The 22,461-nt window shown below is 44.3% G+C and overlaps 1 protein-coding gene across 5 annotated transcripts in view; it reads left to right on the forward strand.

Moving 5' to 3' along the window:
• Positions 1 to 12,043, forward strand: part of AGAP1 (ArfGAP with GTPase domain, ankyrin repeat and PH domain 1) — a 402,183-nt gene extending 390,140 nt beyond the window's left edge. For all 5 annotated transcript variants that reach the window (XM_062003066.1, XM_062003067.1, XM_062003063.1 and 2 more), the window contains 2 exons: positions 2,269 to 2,524; positions 3,573 to 12,043. In XM_062003066.1, the coding sequence (XP_061859050.1) occupies positions 2,269 to 2,524; positions 3,573 to 3,776 (460 nt within the window). In that variant the 3' untranslated portion in view covers positions 3,777 to 12,043. The remainder of the gene's footprint in view (positions 1 to 2,268; positions 2,525 to 3,572) is intronic.
• The last annotated feature ends 10,418 nt before the right edge of the window (positions 12,044 to 22,461 follow it).

Genomic DNA, 22,461 nt, shown 5'->3' on the forward strand with positions numbered 1-22,461 from the left:
GATTTATTTAAAGGTATGTCAGCGCTGGCTGAAATGAAACACTGTGCCTTCTCTTCCTGCTTATGGCTGACCGCTCCAATAATTCATTTTTTAGCTCATTAGCTATCAGGGGATGTGAACAGTGGTCCTCCAGGGAACTGCAGTGAGGTTAAGTGATCTACTGCTGACAACTCTGCTCTTGGACTGGCCTTCCTTGGGGGAAATGAAACCTCAACCAAGACAAGCTGTGGATCCCAGAAGTTAAATTGCGGCATCAGAGCAACAATTAGAGTATTTATGTCTTCTTGTGGGGATTTCTGAGATGAATATGAATGGTGGAGCTGAAGCCATCTTCCAAGAGTCCCCAGGACTTTGCATTCAAAATTGAATGATTTGTACCAGAGTCGTAGGGAGGATGTCTGTGGAAGCTGGCTTCTAGATACTCATTGAAAAACAGTCCCTCTATGTTTCAACTGTCCATGACATGTACCTGAGCATCCTTTCCCTCCTACCTCTGTGATAAAGATTCATTTTCTACCAGAAAATCCAAACAATGTATCTGTCATGTCTCGTTTTTACTGTTGAATAAGACCTGACTCTCACTCAATAGCTGATGCCAGTGACATGCTGCCCCTAAATGTCTGAGGCTTTTAGAACACCTTGATTTTTGCTTGTTGTGTTTGCTGTTTCCACTAAAACCATTAATGGGACTCCAAAGGTATAATTGGACTTTAGTGAATTGAATCTTTTGGTGCTCTAAGTGGTCAAGGAAAATTAGGCAAGTTTTCTGAAAGGGAAGTAAAATAACCATGGGCGAAGGTTGAATTTTTAGGTTGCAAGACTGTGCATTTTATTGTAAAGAATTGCATATATGTTACTTTGTCTGTGTGATTGCACTGGTTTTGGTTTGGATTTTTAACCTTAAAAAAATGCAAACATAAAAAATATGAGTTAAGGTTGCTGTAGTAACAGAAGTCTTTTTCTTCCTTCCTCTGTCTGGAATACCTGAAATGATACTCTATTTATCAGATCCTGTCATCAAAGGCTGATTTGCAATTCCTCAAATGTTTGGGATATTTTTGGTGTGTCTTTTAGCTTGCAGGAGTCATTCAATGGTTTGGTGTAAACTAAGCACTCTTTGTGTTAATTTTCTGTTTGCACTTTTTCTCTGGAGGAAAAAGAAACAGAAAAATGAAAGGAACAAAAACCAAAAAGCCCTGGACCTGTTTTTAAGGTAAATTGTGGTGGGATAGAGAAGTGGATGCTTTGAGAAGCTGTGCTTGAAAGCATCCAGAGAGGTCAAAGCAAGGTCACTCCACATGTACCAGGAAATGATGCAAAACTAATCCAGATTTGCTGTTGGAAAGATCTGTTTACATAAGTATTCAAAAACAGATTAGGGCTAACCTGACACTAGATTACTGGGAGTAGTGTAAATAGGACTGAAAGGCATAAACAGAGCTTTGCCTTTTGTACTCCAGGGGAGAAAATCTCCCACCAATAACAAGTTGCCTGGCTTAGGTGATATATATGATTTTGACAAGCTGTACAGATACCTCTAAGTGGGACTTTGTCTAGGGCCAAATCTCTTAGATCACATAATGACTATGGTAATTTTTTTAAAGGAGAGATGAGGATCTTGTTTGTAGCCCTTGTTCTCCTGTAACCCAATAGCATACAGAAAGCTTTTGATAGACCTTTGACATATCAGGAGGAAATGGTACTTCAAAGTTTTGTTTTCGTGGGTTGCATTTTGGAAAAACAAACAGAGGAACCATCCATATGCTTTTCGCATTGGAAACAGTACTCAACTTGAAGAATGAATAAAAAAACCCTGCAAGCAGGACAGTCTCGTTGAGGGCTTGCTTTCCTGTCTGATATGCAAGCCTAGATGTTGGTTACTTCTGGTCTTAGATACAGAAATTGGATGCATTTTCTGTAATGTGTTTTGCAGCACTACCTTAATGTGAGACCAGGCTGCCTGTTTTGTCTTTGGTCTTCATGAGGTCAGGGTTTCTTAAGCCCTCCTGGCTGTTGTGATCTTGCAACCTGGTAAGCACAGCAACCACCGAGGGGGATCACAGCATTGCACTAATATGAATCGGTAATGAAAAGATGGGTGACACAAATTTCACTGTGAAGGTAAGTTTTGGATGAACTGCTAAAAATTCAAAGGGGGTATAATTTTCTTTTTCAACCCCTGTTTGCTAGTATACTGGTAGCTGAACTGCCACTGTTTAGAGAAAGCCAGGCTTGGTTAGAGTGACCTCTCTCCTTTGGATTCTCTAGGGAAGAAAAAGAGCGCTGGATACGTGCGAAATATGAGCAGAAGCTCTTCCTTGCACCTCTGCAGTGCCTGGAGCTTTCTTTGGGCCAGCATCTCCTGAGGGCTACAGCTGAGGAGGACTTGCGGACAGTCATCCTGCTCCTTGCCCATGGGACTCGGGAAGAGGTGAACGAGACCTGTGGAGATGGTGATGGACGCACTGCCCTTCATTTGGCGTGCAGGAAAGGAAATGTGGTGTTAGTGCAGCTCTTGATTTGGGTAAGTACTTGGTGTCCAGAGACAAAAGACGGCACCATGATAAAAAGTATGTTTCTGCTTGATGGAAAGTAAAGGAAATGGGGAAGGAGAGATTCACCTAGCACCTGTTTGAAACACTACTCTTGCAAATTTTGTTTCACACGAGACTCACTGTAGAAGCCTTTATGTATGTGACTCAGTGCTGCTGTGCTCATGTTGGCAGGCTGTTATCCTGACTGTCCCTTCTCCTCATCCTCACTTAAATTCAGGCTTCTCTATTCCAAATAGTCTCTGTCTACTTTCACAGAATCATTTAAGATCAAGTCCAACCATTAACCCATCACTGCCATGGCCACCACTAAACCATGTCCCTCATCGCCACATCTACATGGCTTTGGAATCCCTCCAGAGACATTGAATCTACCACTTTCCTGAGCAGCCTATGTTAGGACTTGACAACCCTTTCAGCAACACTTTTTTTCCTACTCTCCAATCTAAACCTCACCTGGCACATCTTGAGGCGTTTTCCTCTTGTCTTGTTGTTTGCTACTTGGAAGAAGAGACCAATCCCCACCTCATAACAACCTCCTTTCGAGGAGTTGCAGAGAGCAATAAAGTCTCCCTTCAGCCTCCTTTTCTCCAGCCTGAACACCCCCAGTTCCCTCAGTCGCTCCTCCAAGTGCTGCAGACCCTTCCCCATCTGCGTTGCCCACCTCTGTACACACTCCAGTCCCTCTTCCTTGTAGTGAGGGATCCAAAACCGAACACAGCGCTTGGTGTGGCTTCACCAGTACCAAGTACAAGAGGACAATCACTTCCTTGGTCTTGCTGGTCACACTATTTCTGATACAACGCAGGATGCCATTAACCTTCTTAGGCTACTGCTGGCTCATGTTCAGGCGTTTGTCCATCAACACCCCCAGGTCCATTCCTTTCAGGCAGCTTTTCAGACGCTCTCTGACAAACCTGTAGTTTTGCATGGAGTTGTGACCTAAGTGCACCCGGCACTTGGCCTTCTTTTAATGCTCTGTTAACGCTGCAGTTTCCAACACATCTCTTCTTTCTGTAGTATGGTGTCAACGTGATGGCACGCGATGCCCATGGAAACACAGCATTGGCCTACGCCCGGCAAGCCTCCAGCCAGGAGTGCATTGATGTTCTCCTCCAGTATGGCTGCCCTGACGAGCGCTTCGTCCTCATGGCCACTCCAAACTTGTCCAGGAAGAACAATAACCGGAACAACAGCAGCGGAAGGATGCCCACCATCATCTGAGGAGCTCACTCATGTATTTGCTGACCTGAATTACATCCACAGCCTCATATTCCTCCATTCCCATCACAGCTCTGCTCTGTGAGTTTGGTAACTCACCCTCCTTTTCCCTTTTCGTTTCGGTACGTCCCCATCCCATCCAGAAACGGTGCATCTGGAGAGTGTGAGGGGATGAGAAGGATCAAAAGGGAATACAGAGAAAGCAGTTGTTTCAGCAACATCTCTCAAAGGATGGAAAAAGTGAGCAAGGGCATGTGGGTTGAGCAAGACACACCACACATGACACTGGGACCACGGGAGAGCAGTTGTCCCTGGGAGAGACACAGACTCCCTGAGCATAGAGGTAGGGGGCAGAGGGAAAGGCGAGCGAGAGGAGAAGGAAGGAGAGATAGTGACTTTCCGTAACTGACAGTTAAGCACATCAGTACATTTCACCTCTACCAAACGCAATGCCTGGATTTCATTCTCTTCTCTGAAGAGCTTGACGGCATAAATCAGAAGCAAGCACAGAGTTTGTCAGGTTTGAAGCTCCTATGATGGTATGTGTCAAATCAGTTGTAGCTAATCTGTCCAGGGAGAATACTGGCTTCATTACACTTGTATAGTTGAGTTCTTCCAGCATTACTGCTGTTTAATAGAACATGATTAGTCATCACGGAGAAAAAAGCATATTAGCTGAGGAGGTAGTTACATGGCACGCTTCGGTGATTGCTTGGATGTGATTGCAATATTCTTAGAAGCATCATATTATCTCAGACATGTTCTTTCAGGCCCTTGGAGCCCTCCTTTCTAAATTCACTGTCATAATTTAGTATCTGTTTAATTTTTCAGTCCAGAGAGAGGAAATGAGTTGCTGAGTGTTATTTGACTGCAGTCTCTTTGGTGTAAAAACAAAATGGAAAAAATAAATAAGAGTAACTATGAAACACAAAAAGGAATAATGAATACCGCTAAGGAAAAACATTTCAAGTAAGTTTAGTGAAATTAATAAACACATTAAAGGCTAATATTTTTTCAGCCAGCAGAAATAAGTTCCGTCATTTTGCCAAGGTAAATGTGTTGAGTTTTTGGTCACTCCTGTGATGCGTTGCCTAACTTATACAGATTTTTGTATTGTGTCTCTAGATTATATGTATGTAAAATCTATTTGAATAAAAAAAGTCCATAAATATGCCTTGATTTTTTTTTGTACAGAAAATTACATCTCTGTTAATTTATAAACTGTAATTGATGTGAACTAAATAATGGGCAACTAGTTAGGATCTGTGGGTTACAGATCGTTGTACATCGAAAATATTCACAGAAGTGAACTCTTGTTTCCATCGCAGACCTTTGAGGAACAGATTAGAAGGAGATTATGGCATGTTTGGCATGAAAAAGAAAATGTATGAGACCCTTTAGAAAGGAAAAAGAGGCTGTTTCTGAGCACTGTAAATGTATTTTATTCCAGAAGTCACAAAGCTTTCACAAGCCAAAAGAAAAAGCCTTAGCTTGGCTGTGGGAAGATCAGATTTGATTAAGTTCAGAATTGATAGCCTTCATTGTGGCGGGCAGGGCATGGCTGCGCTTGACTCCCAACTTGGCTGCGTTCTGGAAGAAAAATGGCTTGTGAAAGTAGCCTGGACAGTTCATTTGAATTCCAAGTTTTAATACTTGATTTGATTATTTTGGTATCGCTGGGCAGATCCCAGCTTCTCCTGTTTTCAACCAAGTAGGATTCTGGCACAGGGAAGTGGACTGTACTGTTTTTGGCAGGCAGAAATGTGATTTATTTTTTGTAAGTGGCATACAGCAGTGTGGGGATGGGGGAAGGGTAAATCACAGAGAAAGTTGAAAACTCACTGAATTTGATGGCAAAGGAGCAATTATCTGAAGGCAGTGAGGTGCGTACAGCATAGCAATTTCCAAATCTACCTGCTCAGATATATTTCCCAAGCCTTCAGTGGTGCTCTTCCTTGGGGCTCCAATTTTGTTTGGCATACAAATGGGAGGATCATAGCAATTGCTAAACAAAGTATATGTAGACAAAATGTGAAAGAATAAAGGTCATCTGGTTATCTTAAGGGCGGAAAAAAATCAGAAAATTACAGATTTTATGTAAAAGCATCAAATTGTAGAAGAAAAGTGAGTCTCAAGGTGGAAGCATCGGAATACTAACCAGCTTTTCCTCTTCAGTGGTGTTCTCATTTTGTACTTTGTTACTGTGTAGACCTTTGACTATTTGGGGGACACTTTTCTTCAACCAGCCTAAGCTGGCTGCATCAGAGTAAAGCTACAGCTGATTCTTTTCATACTGGGATTTTTATTTATATTTTTTTTCGTTGAGAAAGGGTGGCTTTTAATTGCTATTTTTTTATCAGTCTCACACAACTCCCTGATCTTTAGTACTTAAAAGTGGTCCTTCAGGGACAGGAAAACCCACCTAACACGCAGCTGAAGGGGATGTTGTGAAGCCCACTGTGTTTTGGTACTCATAAGCTTTACACCTCTACAAGGTAGATGCATCAGGGATTCAGGAATCCAGATGTGCTAAAGTTGCCTGCTGTTTCCCTGGGGACATCAAGAACATTTGTACCCAAAAAACAAGTCCAATGTTTCAAATACATAGTAGACAGGTTTTCCACTGATGAGTTCTCAATGCATGTTCCGTTTCTGAGCTGGTTTTTTCCTGTTCAAAAATATTTTCTGTACGTGATCTGATGCTCTCTTTGGGCCAATTCTTATAAAACTGAGAGTGATGTTTGAAAAACAAGGGCAACTAGGCTGTCATGCAAATTTCAGGTAGAAGAATTATACACTCCTTTCATAAAGATTTTCTGAAGGTGAACATTGAAAAAACACAGAATATTTTTAGAAGAAATCCCACTGTATTATATGAAAAATTATAAATCCAGGCTAGCCAACTAATAACCTCATACTTTAATTAACAAATAACACAGTTGCTTTTAACCTAAACATAGGATTTTCCCCTTGGAGATGTAAGCATTGTCAGTACCTATATGGAAGTGGTGTAGACTATGTGATGACTTCCCCAAAATGTTTGAGGCTCTGTGTGGAGAATATTTGGTTGTGCCTGCAGCGGCAGTCCCTTTAAAAGGCAGGAGATCACCAAGCATCGTCTCTCCTAAGTCAGGAAAGACCTTCTCACTACAGCTGGCGATGCCCCAGCCATGGGAGAACAGACCCTGAGGGTGCATGCCTCATGAGGTGTTGGGTACGGCAACCTTTATTCAAATGGTTTTGGTTGGATGGTTGCAAGAAGTTGTGTGGCATCTCCTGAGCTAGTGGGACAGGCCGTCTGGCAAGGAAGTGAGGCCAGCATAGACTCCATCCATTTATTGCATGATGAAGGAGAGGAGGGGAAACCCCTTCTCACCACAGCTGAGAGCAAGGATGGAAGAAGTTCTCTGTGGCTGGAGCCTGGCAGGGCTTGGCCTTGTGAGCTGAAGTCTCTGGGCTCTGCATGCTTTTCAGGGGACATGTTTGCACTTTGCAAAGGATATTCTTAAAGCCGTCCAAGTGTGGAAACGGGCAATGTGTCCCAACACTTGGAGAACCTACAGGAGTCATTCTCCTTGTTTTCACTCCGTTAACCCATCTGTTTTCTGTTCTTCATCTCATGTTTAGGCCCTCTAGTTGCTTTTATGGAACCCGCTTGCCAGGCTGTTTAAGCCCTTTGAGCATGTTAAGAGCAAATTAAAACCAAATTGAGATACAGTCAATAAGAAATCCCAGCAGAAACACGTTAGCTAAAGCTGTTTTCTCTGAAAATGGGGTTTGTGGCTGTGTTTTTTTTTAACCCAGATACCTTTAAATCCTCCTTCCTCTGCACTTTATCCACAACAATTAAAACCTTAGAAATGAGTCAGCTGTTGCTACTAACATATTTTAAGCTAGTTGCCGTTGAATGGTGGAAGTGAGTCAGATGTGTCATATCTGGAATCTGAACCTTGATATTCCCAGAAATGAGGAAGGTTTGCTTCTCTTTGTTTTTTCTGAAGGAATAAGATCTAACCTGGGCAACATTCAGGGCCCTGCCAGTGCACAGACTTGGTCAAGGGCTTCCATTACCAGGATTTCCAATTTCATTTCTAAAAGGGGACAAAAGAAAAGCTATTTTTTGAGAACCTTGGTATAATCTGAGCTAGGTGCCGCTCAGAAAGCCAGGTGAGATCCTAGAAGGTAGAGATGATTTTTAAGCATTTGGGCATAGTGTACAATACCTGTGTAAACACTGATATCGTTTAATTTGCCATCTTTTCACCATTTCTTTAAATTATATGTGTTAGTGCAAAAAAAAAAGAAAAAAAAAAAAGCTTTAGTTGCATTAGGAGATTTCCCCTGGCCAGACAAAGCTGAGTAACATAGGGAGAGGAATAGAGGTGGGAATGCAGATACAGGCTTAGGAATTAGTTTAGAAATTATCTCCAGCACTGTAATGTAGTATAATTAAATTATATGGAGTTTGGATACTTTTGTCTTTTATATTTGTATGGAGATCAGGAAAAATGGATTTGTAGTTTCTAGTATAAAGTAGTAATAGTGGAGACAAGCACAGATTTCACAAGGGGATCCCAAAGGGGCCCTGTCCAAATGTCTCGGGGAGCCGCATTTGCACCTTAACAGGGAACAAACGGTTTTTGTGTCTGGAAGAACTCAAGAGAAAGGGACAGCATTGGGACCAAAGCTGGGGCAGCTTGGCTGGGTCAGAGACAACTTGCCCATCTGCATCTCATTGTCAAGTGTCTTCATTTCCCCTCCAGTGGCTGCTACAGCAATTCATATGTGGGATCTCTAGCTATTAACCTTGGATCATCCATTCAAAATCTTCTATTCTTAGTGATTTGTGGGTAAAATTTATCGTGTAGAAAATTGAATTTGCATGTTCTTGTGTTTGCTGCATCACAGGAAAAAAAAAAAGAAAAAAAGCACTCCAGATTAAGGTTCTTTTCAAGGTAGAAAAACACTAAACTACCCCAAATTAAAAGGTTCTGCAATGATTTGGACTTCTTAATTCTAAGCTACAAAAAAAACATTGGTTTGAATGTTTTTATTAGAAAATAATATCCTGTTTGAAAAAATATAGAGGTAATAGAGGAAAATATCCAAAGCTGTAGTTTTGTAGATTTGGTGTATGACAAATATTCTAGGTTTTGTTTCATTGCTTAGCGTGGACCAGTTTTTAAAGTAGTTATTGGGTCTTCTCATCTTATGACAGTTGAGTTGTCTGAATCTGTCTCATGTTTTAAAGGCAGTTGAAGAGTTTTGGCCAAGATTTTCAGGAGCTATGAATAGTTCATGTTTTAAGAGGAGGATTGCATGATTTCTGAAAAGAAAAAATGGTTTTGGATGGGTTTTTAAAAGCCATCTTAAGCCCTAGATCACTAACCACATGCCTGGTCATCTTGGCCTCCGTGTTTCATTTCAGGTGACAGCACTATGTGGGTGAATGAACTCCTATCATTCATTCCCTGAATGTTCAGGGAGAGTTTTGCTTGAAATAAAAAAGTCTTTGTACATTTCAGTAGTTTTAGCCTCTTCATCTCTATATGTCTGCCTATCTCCCAAATCCCTGTGGCACATTCAAGTGGTAGCGGTCAGTTCTGTTGACAGGCAGAGCTTCAGCTTTCTCTTGGCCATGGACTTTTTGGATGTGTGTTTAGCTTCCAGTACTAAGGATTGAGTGTTTTGCAGTGCTTCAGAGCTAGTAATTTTGTTTGTGTGTTATGTACAAAACACGAAAGGGGGAGCGGGTGGGGATGCTTACAGAGGTTTAATGGCATGCGTTTGGGATGACCACGTTGCTTGCTGACAGTGAATGCACCATCAGCTCTTTTGTGTATGCCCCATTTTCTGGAACCAATTGGTGATTTTTTGTTTCTGAGAACCAAAGTAGCTGAAGACACTTCCCTGGTACTTTTGAATGACACAGTACAGGGAGTAAAACCCCTCACAGCAGACAACTTGATAGGGTCTGATCCGTGCTGAAGGCAAACCCCAAGCTTATGTGGGACCGAGGAGGAGTTTTGGTGCTGAAGAAGGGTTATTTGATAACTAGTTCCCACATCTGGGGATTGAGTTGAGTTGAATTGGTGGATGAATTGCAGTCAGGAGTCTTTGATCCCTAAGGTAAAGGCATTGTATCACATGGAAGTCACTAACTACACAGGCTTTGCTTTTGATGTGTGTATGTGTGCTTATATATGCAGGTGTGCTCTGCATACTGCTATTAGGAATTGTGAAAATGTACATGCGCACATTTACACATTAATCAAAATGTAATGCTACAGCCAGGTTTTCAGTTTGATTTTTCTAAATGGGCAGGTTTGCCAGTTTGACTAAGATCAGCCATTTCCAAGAGCACAGGAGGCAGGCGCAGCATGGGGGAGGCCTGCTCGAGAGATGGAGAGATGCAGGCTTACTGTGGCCCTTGCGAGCCATCAGGCACTCAGGACTTGCACAGATACCTGCCACAGAGCTATTCAGAAAAATCCAGCTCCTTCAGATGGCAACACTGAATTTGAGGAAACCTTTTCATTTGGCCTGAAGTAGCTTGAAAGAAGAAACCCCAGCTTGCCAGTCCTAGGGGTGTTACCAGAGGAGAATCTGAAGGTGAGAAGGACAGAGGATGTGCTGCTCAGAGGCCTTTTTTAATATAAATTTGCTTGAAACTCAGCTTACTGGCTGAATTTAAGTGTGAGAGCAGTGGGCTACCCTGTAGCCGATTCAGTGATGCTTCAGGTCCTGGTGCAGTTTGTGGGGCCGTTGGGGATGATGATGGTGATGATCAGGTGTTTCTGAAGAGTGTTGTCTAGGTGAGTCTTTCCCTAAGCGCAGCTCCTCATTCTTCTCTCCACATGTTCTTGGCCATTAAGCTCTAGCCTCAAAATTTTGCCATCAGTGAGCCACAAGCCTCAAGCTCAAGTGCTGAGGCATGTACCAAGTGGTCCAGGGAAACTTGACCAGGTGTTACTCACACCATTTCTGCCCTTGCTTTTGGTTTATAGTCCTGTCAGGGAAGATCAGCAAAGAGTAGATAAGTTTGACGTGGCAAGAAGCTGGAGCTATCTGAAGTATGGTAAGAGACATGGCTGAGTGAGCAGAAATGACAGGACAGTCTTTCCCTTTCTTGCATCTGTGACAAAAGGCTTACTGTGAAATGCTGCTGAAAATCCCTCCAAGCATTTTTTCCAATGTGTCTTGGAAGTCAACTGGGTTCTCCATTGAATCTATCGATGTCATTTGCCACTCCGTGGGGAAAAAACGATGTACCTGTCCTTTGAAAGCAAAGCTCTTTGCTCCATGGAAATACCAGGTTTCCAGGGTGTATGCATTCAGTCCGGATCTCTTTTACTATTTCAGTGTCAAGAGCATCTTTCACTTGGCTTATATAGGTGGATGCAGAAACTGAAGGGGTATTCGGGAAAGGAGCTCCTTTTAAAACAGAAGGGACTTGTTTTGTGTAACTATTGCCTTTGGACTCTGGTTTGGAATTGCCAAGGGCATGATTCAGGCGGGAGATTTGGACTCAAATGGGCTTCATCCTGACCTCTCTGAAGTCAGAGTTTAGCCCCTGATTGCAGTAAGGTTGTGATTTGAGGGTCAATGTAATTGGATCATTTATTTTGGGAAGCACCGTTGGCACCGCTTGGGAAGTGTATGTGTACCTTGGGGTTTTTTCTTCATTCCTCACTGCCCTGTGACTGCCTGCAAAGGCCTGGTGTTACATTCAGATGCATTTAGCCCCCAAGGCTTTCAGTTTTTCTGCTTTGCAAGGTTTGTCTTTCTGGTTGGGATGGGGAGGAAGGGAGCAAGGGAGCCCAGGTGAGCAGGGACACCTGAGACCTCTGGGGCTGAGGCAGAAGCTGGCAGAACATGGCACATGGCAGGCTTTAGAGCAAGTTTTGGTTTGGGGTTTTTTTTTGTTTGTTTTTGTAAATAGTAATGTATAAATGATGACAAGACAGTGTGGAAATTATTAAAAAAAGTTTTGTTGTTTTTATATTACCTCATGCACCAAGTTTGTTTTACAATGACACAATGATGCTTTATTTATATTGTTTGTACTGTAATTAAACCGATTGACAGATATTTCACTTTGCTCGTTGTTCCCTATGATTTTGGTTTCATTAAGTATGCCAGTTTGTATTATGTTTCCCTTTCCTCTCTCTCAGTGTTGAGATTTTTGTGTCAGCTGTACAGTATTCTGAATAATTTAAAAAAAAATAAAAAAAAATTGTTGTAAAGTACTGCAGAGAGAGGCTGCTATATTGTATAGGTCTCTTTCTAATAAAGACAAGAAAACTCGTTTGTCTCAGCTTGCTGCTTTGCTTGAGTCTTCATTGCCACGTTATTGAGATACACCTATCCTGGCCCCACTTTCTTCTTGTATTAATGATGAGATACTGTCACTCTTTGCCAGTAATAAAGATGAAGTATTAGCCAAGAACTGGGATGTCAGAAGAGCTGGTAATGGTGCAAATTGATAAATTAAAAAGCAATAAGTCAACCAGGCCATAATGGTGTATATCTAGGACTTGTGAAAGTGCTTGGGAACTAAATGACAGATCTCCCAGCAAAAATATGTGGGCTTTCATTAAAAACAGTTATTCTTCCTGAGGAAGAGAGAGTAGTAAATGTTGCATCTAGGCTTTAAGAGTCTCTGGAGGAGATCCAAGGAATTAGGCCAGTAACAGTTACATCTGTATCTGCTAAATTGGTTGAAATGATCATTTAAAGTAAGAATAATAAAACATCTTTAAGGTCATGATATGGTATGGTCTAATCACTTCTTTGAAGGAAAATCATGGCTCTCTATTAGGCTTCTCTGAACAAGTCATTTAAAACCCTGAACAACGGGAAACTGATTGACATTTATTTATATTTTTAAAGGCTCAAGAAGAAACCAGGAATCTAAGTAGGCCTAAGGAAAAGACAAAATACTGCCCTGATGCAGGACGTTGAGAGATGGGATGGAGAGGAAAGAAAGAGATGATGGGTTTTCACCTGAGCAGAGGTTTCACCTGGTAACTAGCCACATGCCATCAGAGTCCCTAACGGAACCAGTGTGTCATGATGGGTTGACAATACAATTGGTGACCGCAATGACTGTAGAAACACTATGTAGGGCCAAGAGAATAGCAGATAAAAATCAGTAAATGTGCATCAGTGGTGGGAAAAAAAAAAAGGAAGTGACTTAAATAATACACCGTGGAGTAAAGAAATGTAAGATGGTAAGGTCCATAGGGGCACAATGGATCAAGACAGCCAGTGCTATGGATTGGCCATCTGTGCCATTTGTCCCACCTGTCAAAGACACAGAAATTAGGGATGTTCAGAAATGAGTAGAGCTATAAAGAGGTGGAAGAAGTGGAGAGTTTCCCTCAAAAAGAGACACAAAGACTAGGGGTATGATAGCTGTAGATAAGCAGTGGGGAAGCAGCAAATTCAGGATGTTTCTTTTCCTAGTCTTACATTCAGTGTAAGGGGGCTGATACCAAAAGGCAGAATGGTCAAAACCAATACTGAGATGTTCAGGCTCTCCAAATGTGTGATAAGAGCAGAGACTTCGCTGCAGCAGGAATTTGCTCCAGACACCACCTGGCCAACATGGGAAAGGTGAGCTTGCACCTTCACAGACTGAGCCCACAGTACAGGATTGGGGATTTTTGGTTTTGTCTTTTACATCTGCTTGTGCCTTGGACTAAATGTGTTCATTCTTCGGTGATTCCATCAGGTCTCCAACCTGCAGGGAGCTGTTGGTTCTGACCTGTCAGATGGGGACTTGTTTGGAGGAGATTTTCTGTTTCTTTTTCTGCTCTTCAATTCTCCAAGTGCTCCAGGGAAGCTGTAGCAGCACTGGGGGGGATGAAAATCTGCAGGATTGCTTGTGGATATTTTTTTTCTTTTTTTGAGGGTCTACATCACTATTTTGTCACATATGACAAAACTCTGTGTCTTTGTTCTTGCAAGGTTTTTCCCACCATGTTTACCACCATCACACATCTAACCAGGACAACCCATCACATGCACAACCAAAGCAGGAGGATGGGTGCTTTGTGTTCTCCCCTTCCAGATTTGAAATGTGAACTTTGAATGTGAGAGAACTTGTTTTGGATTCCCTCTGGGTGTACAACTATAATAGCACTTTGTTTAGGAATCATCCCTCCCCTCCTTTGCCCTCCCAAAGAGGTACAGGTCTTGATTTTGTAATGGGCATGGCTGAGTCTAACAGCCCTCCTAAGATCTGCCTTCTCCCAAAAGATCCTAGTGTCAGGAATGGTGGAGCAGATTTAAGGATGTGTTTCATGCCCACATTTGTCACCTACCCCAAGCACACCACCATATACCCCTGAAACACCCTCAGCTGGTGACTTTCACAGGTGCCTAGGAAGACTATCCTACCGCAAAGTAACAAGGGTTAGAAAGGGATTGTGAAGGAAAACTATTGATTCCCATAATGAGAGTAGGAGAAATGTCCCTTTTTTTTTCTGTTTCTTTTTTTTTTAATAATAAAGCAATTGTAAAGACTAAACTGTTGTTCTGCCATAAGGCCCTGCTGTGCATTCCCACCTCTGCCAGCAAAGGCTCAGCTTTGGTGGGTGCTGGGAGAACCAGTTCAAGAAACCTGCTCCAAAGTCCAGACACCTGCTCCATAGGGACCACAAGCTTTTTAGCTATTTTTTTAGCCCTCATTCCTTTGACAGTTTCTTACTTGTTCTTTAACACAAATCCAGACTGATGTGAAGGAAGCAACAGGACAAGACGACTGAGGAAAGCAGGCACAGCAATCACCTGCAATGCGATGGTAGGATGTGTCTGACCCTCCCTGGTGAACAGCTTTGTTTTGCAGAAGAGAGCCAAGTTCCACTAAATTCAACAGTTTACATAGATAAAAGATTTTATGCTTCATGAATATCAGGTAAGAGTAACCTTAAAGAGCCCAGTCAAAGATTCATGCACACCAACACTTTTGCTGCACCTGTGGCCGAACGCCAATGCTGGAGGAGAGTGTAAAACCAGATTATATGGGGCTTTTTTATGTAGTTACCCAGTCTGTAACTGTTCAAAATTCAAAGACTTCTGAGCCACCTGTGAGTTTGGTAATCCTCAGTGATTCTGTTGGTTCCCTGAATCTCTTGAAAGCATGGAGTACCTACAACATCCCACATCAAGGGGCTCCTCAGCTGAACCATGTGTGGTTTCACCATCTTTCTCCAGCCTTCCCTCTTCCCTTTGCACTACTCTGGGGTGGGAGAGTGGCAGTGGGACCCCTTGGTCCAGAGTGACTTGGCCTAATTTAGTTTCATGAGGTCCCTTCCCAGAGGGAATGGGACATGTTGTTCAGGCCCAGAGTTGCTCAATGATTTGGTGTCAGGAGACGGAAGTGATGGCCAGAGATGCTGCTCAGAAATTTGATATTACCCTGACTGAAAAATTCAGCAGAAAGCGAGGCTGAGAATCTGCATGTTCCACAAAAAGCTCTTCACAGCCCAGCACCACCTGCCGTCAAGCTCATCCTTTGGCCCTTCTCCATATTTCTCTGATGGATCTGAGGCAGTTGATGCAGGGAGAAGTAGGCAATGTGGGTTTTTTTCTGTGGTGAAGTATCGCTATAGCATTGCAATTCTCACCTGAGTGATGCATAGAACATAACTTGGTAGAATCACAGAATAATTTAAGTTGGAAAGGACCTTTAGAGTGCTTGAGTCTAACCATAAGGAGAGAGCACAGAGTCACTGGCAGGACGCATTAGGGAAACAGTTACTCCTGGTGAAATCACTAAATGCATAGTAGGAAAGCCACAAACTGACGCCAGGACTGGGAAACCCACCAGGCAGTCATTTACCTCACCTAACGTCCAGTAAAGCCCTTAATTGGCCAATAAATGCAGTCACAATAACCATACTCGATGCATTGTGCCTCTGCCAGCAATTAGCACTTATTTATTTGCATTCTGCCCCCACTGATCTCCACTCCCCAACATCCAGATCTGTTTGTTTTTAAGCCAGGGAGACTCATTGCATTTGCCAGAGAGAAAATGAGAAGAACTAAAGTGGCAGAATGAAAAAAGCAGTGTAAAGCCATGGGGCAGGAGGGATGTGGGGCTGCAAAACCATCTGCAGGACTTTCTCATTGCTCAGGGGATTAACGTTGGGCTCCATGGGAACATAGCGTGGCTGAGGTTTGCTCAAGCCTTTTAAGAAATGGCTTAGCATCACTGCTGCCAATACCAAGAGCTGCATGTTGCTCAGTTGAAGAGACTCTTCTCATCACCTTTTGCGGTTGAAAATAACCATTTGTGGTCATTTTGATGTGGGACCAAACAATTCACATCAGCTTGGAGGGTTAGTGGGAATCAGAGGCCAGGTATTTTCATCTAATGAAGCAAGGACTGGGATCCCAAATGGCCTCAAGTTGCCAGAACCGGAAGAAGGATGAGGAGGAGAGAAACTTAAATGCCAGATGCCTCTTGGCAGCCGCCAAGACAAGGGGGCTGCAGCTGGAGGGAGCACGGGGGTCCCCAAATGCCAAAACACCTCGTCCTGTGATGCTGACAGCAAGGAATGGGCACGTGTCTTAAAATCCTACCTCTGCTTTGGGCCATATGGGGGATGTTCTATCTACTTTGCAGGCAAGAAGAAACCACTGAGAACCCTCGAAAGTGTGTCAGCATTTTGAGGTGGGTCCCCAGATGCCAGCTGGGCGCAGGAGGGAAGTGTGGGGAGCCAGAGCTGCATGTTGCTGTGAGAAAGAGAGAGGGAAGCAACCTGGCTCAGTCAAAAAAAAAAAAAAAAAAGAAAAAAAAAAATCCCCCCTTCCTCCAGCACTTCTGAATGGGCTGTCTTTGGAGACAGGCTGCAGTTTCTGAGAGTTTGTGGACTGGAAAGCAATTGTGCTGCCAAGCAGCTTGGCGACTGAGGCAGAACGGGGCAATGCCCCTCAACAGTATTGAGGCAGGAGCCTGGGTGAGTGCAGGGGCACCAAAGACCGCTGGGAATCACCCCAGACAGATGAGCATCTCCAATTGCTGCTGAGGAAAGCAAATTTCAGTATCACCTTCCTACCCATCCCCTGCACACTCCCCTCCTCCTCCTTCCCACCAGAGACGCAGCATCTACATCTCTCGCTCTGCAGATCCAACTGGTAATGGCCAGGCTGATTGACTGCAGATTTCCCTGTAACTGAGCTTAATTAGCAAGCTAATCAGGTCTGGAGATGGTTCCAATTTATTTATTGGCTGATGGCTGCCACTAATCGGCCCGGTCTGTTAATAACTAGCAGTTCTGAGGTTTGTGCCAGGTGAACAAATAATGTCAGAATTTCATTGTTTCTAGCACTCCGAGATGGCAAAATTTGCCCAGTGAGTGCCTGAGCTCAGATGCAGGCAAGATGGGTACCCTCAGCACCCCCTTCCGGCAGGGTGAGGGAGAGCCCAAGCACCATGCCCTGCTCGGACCAGCTCTGGCTCACAGGGAGGACAGTGCTTGCAGGCAAGGATAGAAAAGCGACATGTTCTGGCCTTTGCACATCAGCAGCGCAACAGAGCTCAGACACCCAAAATAGTCCTCGTGGCAGGGACAAGACATCCAAAGGCAGTGTCATCTATGGGTCACCTCTTTTGAAGGTGAGGCAGAGCAAACCTCTTACAACTTCAGCGTCTCAGCTCCCTCCAGCTGCTCAGAGGTGACCTAAAAGAGAAATCTATTTGGCTCCAAAAAAAATCTTTTTCTTCCGGATTTTTCTTTTCCCCTGGAATTGCCAGGAAAGTGGTGTTAGTGTTTCCTGGGTTTGCTGGAGCATGTCTGGGTTGATGCAGGATGTCTCTTGAGTGGAGACGGAGAAATGGGAGCACTGGTGCTGCGGCAGAGCCTGCGTCTCTCCCGAGTGTTGGAGAGCCAGGCAAGCAGGACACATTCACTAAAGCGTGGTGAAAAATATTCCATCTCTCGTCCCTACAGAAGTCCCACCAGTCTCTGAATGTGAGACAAGAACATGCATGTGGGATGGCATGTGGGAAAAAAAGAGAATGGGATATACACACCTTCATTCCCTGCCATAGGAAGGAACCAAAGAGAAGGGAGACAGGATGAAAGGGAAGGAGACGTGACAAAACAGCTGGAGAGGTCACTTGCTATGGTAAAGACCTGCACTTGGCTAATGCAGCTCTTGGCATTCTGTGATTCCATGATTTTATGATCCAACCCTAAGATGAAGACCCCAAGGGCTTGAGAAACCCCACACATCACCTTAGTCAGCTTTAATGGTCCTGGATATTTTAAGTAAAACAAACAGCCTTGCTTCCAGTTTGAGTCTGTCTGGCTTGAGCTACCAGCATTGGTTTTTACACTGCCATCCTGTTGATTCAAGACCCTTTAGGGACAGTATTTTCTCTCCATGAAGGCACTTAGAAACAATGATTGAGTCCTTTCTCAATCATTTCCAGGGAGCCATGGGGTATGCCACCCTGGGGTTTTGGGGTGACGGAGCTAGTCCATTCAAGACTGGGAGGAGAATGAGCTGGATGAAGCCAGAAAGCCCTGGTACAGGCGGTGCTCATGGCACCAGGGGAGCAGAGGCAGGCAGGCGAGTTTCATGGCTGCAGCTCTGAAATCTCTTACTGGAAAAGGTTATTAGAGGGAGTAATTGGGATCACCTTACTTTACAAATGCTACTTTGCAGAATGAGGCAGGAAGACAGATCGATCTCAACTATTATTCATTAAGGAAAGTCCTTTATAAATCCCAAATTAACAATTTCTCTTAGAGAGAAAGACTTCCTATTACCCTTCTTTCACAGGAACTTATTGCCGCTTTGGAAATGGGGAAATATGAAAATAATTGGGGAGGGGGAGAAATAGCAGTCGTGGGCTTAGGAGCCAAGCATCTGTTTAAAAAAAAAATACAGATGTGTGTCTTAAAAATGACCATTACCCTAATTCAGAAAGGCAATGTTTTTGATAGATACTATTAGACCACAGCCGTAACGATATTCATAAAAGCCCAAGTGGCTTCTTAGCAATGAGTGGGCTATTTGTAAATGTTCAGCACTCAATGGCATATCTACAAGCAGCAATGGTTTGCAGAAGGTCTCTGCTATCATCCTTCCTCTCCATGCAAAGAGATGAATGCCGCAGAGGGGCAGAGGCAGAAAGCTGCTGTTACTGGTGACAGAGGAACTGGGTAACTCCTTGCACTGGTTCTTACCATTGGGGCTGGACAGTGCTTTAGTTATTTGCGGTGTGTTTCTGCACACTGGGGGTCTGTCTCTGTTGGGGGGTGGGGAGGGATTGTAGAGTCATGGGAGAGAACCCTCTTGTTGTTTTGGGCAACAAAGAGTAAGAAAGAGATGCTTTTATATATTTTTTTCAAGCACAGGTACCTTCCAGCCTTGGTGCAGGATCTTTAAATCTGACAGGAGAGTGGCCTGGTAATTTTAATGTAGGGTTTAAGGGGAAGCACTGTGTTTCATAGGATGCAATGCCCTCAGCTGCCAAGTGATGAGACGTGCCCTGAGGATGCTTCAGAGATGTAGACGAGAGGGCTTTAGGTAAGGAGACGTTCCAATTACTCAAAGAAGTCAGTTGGTACTCTTTGAGTCAAGGTTACCATCAAAAAAAAGCAATTATTTGATGTGTATAACGATGACCATGGTTTTTGGGTTTTTTTTTTGCTATTCTGGGAACACCACCAAGGGAGACAGATACCTCTCAAAAGACTCTGGGGCCATACTCACATTTCCCCACATCATCTCTGAGTTTGGGTGTTTTTGAAGCAGGATTAACAGGACCACAAGCAGAAGAAAAACAGCAAAGGTTTCTGTTTAGAATTGGGAAGAGTCCAAAACTAAGGCATGGCGGTTTTAGTCGTTCCAGATAGTATCAGAATATGTTACCTGTAAAAAAAACCTCAATAAATCACTGTTAATGCCCCTTCATGGGAGGCCATTTTGGGGGTATCAGTACCGTCTAGAATAGCTTGGGGGTGTGAAGAGGGAAGAGCTCCAGACACTTGGCAACACATATTCACCCTATGAGCTCCAGCTCCTTGCCAGAGATAGCATGGTCCTAGAAAACTATAAAGGAGAGTCCCCGATTTGTCTTTTGCTTGGTTAATTAATAGGATTTGAACATTAAAACTGCTTTCCTGGAGTCTGCAATAGGCCCTTGCCACTAATTCAGACCGCTTGCCACTAATTATGTCATCCTGGCAGGTCAGTGTAAATACCCCATATTTTACTGCCATTTTTAGATTATTCCCCTGCCTTGTATTTTTTTTTTTTTCCCAGGGAAGGGCAGGGGATTAATTCCAGGTGCCTGTTCCCCTGCAGATGGTGGTTGCCGTTGCACTGAGGTGATGAAGAGCATCCCCTGGCAGCTGATAATGCCACCAATTCGAGGTCTGCTCACCTGCTGCAGAAGCAAGCATCGTTAAGTCATGTCTGCACTCCTCTTCTTGCATTCCTTTCTAAATAAAGGGGAGGGAGGATGCGCTGCTGGAGTCAGCCCTGCCTGCACTGGTGATGTCTCTCCAGGCACAGAGGGAGGTGAAGCATCGGTGGGGAGATGTTTGCATGGCTGTATCGGGATCCCAGCCCCAACAGGTCCCAGAGGGGCTCACAAGCAACTCAAGAGTGGACAGACCTAGCTCAGACTTCACTCCAATATGCTCAGCATCGCAGTGAGGGGCTGAGGCTGTTTTATTCCCAGGATTTTCTCTGCATGGGGTTGTTTGTAGAAGGAGGACCAGGAGCCTACGTGCCCCATAGCAGGCAGCTTCAGGATTGCCACTACCAAAGGAAGGGAGAATCAGTTCACTTAGAGCTAAAATATCCCTTTTTATATGATTTTTCTATATGACTTAATCCCCTGTCAAGGCTGGGAGTCAGAGCATCTACGAGACTGAGGAGATGTCGTCTTTTTCTTTTGGGGCCAAGATGCTAGAAGCTGAAGTAAAGGTTTAAAATCCATGTGGCTCCAAAGGGGGAAAAAAAAAAAAAAGCCTCCATCCCTCCCTCCTTCCTCCCTCCATCAGGCCTGGCTGGAAAGGCAGCCTTTTGCTTCTCCTCTTTCTCAGGCTGAGCCTCAGGGAAAGTTGGGCAAGTTTGCCAAGCCAGAGGGAGGGCAGCACAGATCGATTGGCAAGTTTAATAGGATCAGGTCAGTGTAATCCTGTTTTAGCCATTGTAATTCAGGCAGCCAAGGAGACCTCAAACTATAGGGGAAGGGGCTTTTAAAACCTCAGCGGTCCTGCCACAAAGCCAGAGGCTGGGGCTGGGACAAAAGCGGGAGAGAGGATGAAGTGGCTTGAAATAAATAGATTAAGGCTCTCTATGGGCCAGGCGTAGCAGGAGGGAGAAAAGAGCAAGCAAGGGGCGGGTGAGCATCCTGCGATGGCAGGGAGGGGGACGGGAAGGGACCTCACACCCATGAAGGACACGGGGTGGCTCAGCAGAGCATCCTCTCCCACCATGGGGTGGCCAGTTTGGGGCTTGGGGTGGGTTTCTGCCTCCCCCTGGTGTGTGTTTCTGAAAGGTTGAGGTAGGCAATCAATTTTTATGATGCAATTTATAATTCATACAGGTTGTCTCTGTGCATATGGTGTTGCTTTTGTGTGTCAGGGTGCCGGCTGCTTTATGATGGTGATGGTGGGAATTTGCATGGGTGGCCGCGTACCAGCCTCATCGCTCTCCTGCGTGTGGATGAAGATTGATATGGCTCCGTTGGAGGTGCACAAGGAGGCCCAGTCCTACAGGACAGTGAGCCCAGAGGGTGTCGTTTGCCAGGGGCTAACCTGCACCCCTTGAGGAGATGCTTAGTCCTGGCAGGGCCAGACCTGATAGACCTTGTTCTGGGGGATGCTTGGTGGGGTGGCCCCCACCATCACAGGGGATAACCCCAATGGAGGGAAGGTCCCACACCCTCCCACCTGGGCACAAAGGGGTCCTTGTCTGTGGGGCAGCCACATCCCTGGAGGCAGGTAAAAGGCACAAAGCAGAGCCTGGCCAGTCCCGGCTGAAATAATTAAACCAATTAAGTCAATACAAACAGAAACAAGGCGGAAGGCAGAGCTGCCCCCTCTGAGGGAGCGAGAGCCGCAGCTGGAGTCCCCCCGCCCCCACCTTGCCATGCACTGAGTTTGCCGGGCCTCCGCAGCAGCTCTTGCATGCGGTGAATTTGTCAGGTCACCACAGTGAGGGGGTAAACAGGCAGATTTAAAAGCTGTGATGTCTCATTTAAGAGTAAGGCAGCACCCTCTTCATCCCACCAGAGAGGGTTTGCCTTCTCCAGCTGCTGCATCCCGATGTTGCTGAACAGCGGTGGCTTAAAAGAAAAAAATACATAATTTGTATATTCAAAATGGGTTATCTTAAGGCAGGCTGGACATGAAGTGGAGCAGAGTGGGTAGCTTTCCTTCCCCTCTGACTTTGGGCTGCTGCGAAGCAGGCTGGTATTTCTCCCGCGCTCCTTGAGCAGTGCAATTATTTGATCTGCAGATGTAAGAGGAATTTATTGTAACAACAAATATAGTGATGTCAAACCCCAACCTTGGATTAAAGCCGGCAGCCAAAGGGGAAGTGTATTAATTTCAAACAGCATCAGAGGCCAGTGCCTATTAGGACGAGCTATTCTTCAGACCCCCCCATCAGAATTAATCATTGGGAGTTAATTTGAAGCTCAGACAAGTTG

The sequence above is a fragment of the Colius striatus genome, chromosome 9, assembly GCF_028858725.1.
Source record: "Colius striatus isolate bColStr4 chromosome 9, bColStr4.1.hap1, whole genome shotgun sequence".
NCBI lineage: Eukaryota > Metazoa > Chordata > Aves > Coliiformes > Coliidae > Colius > Colius striatus.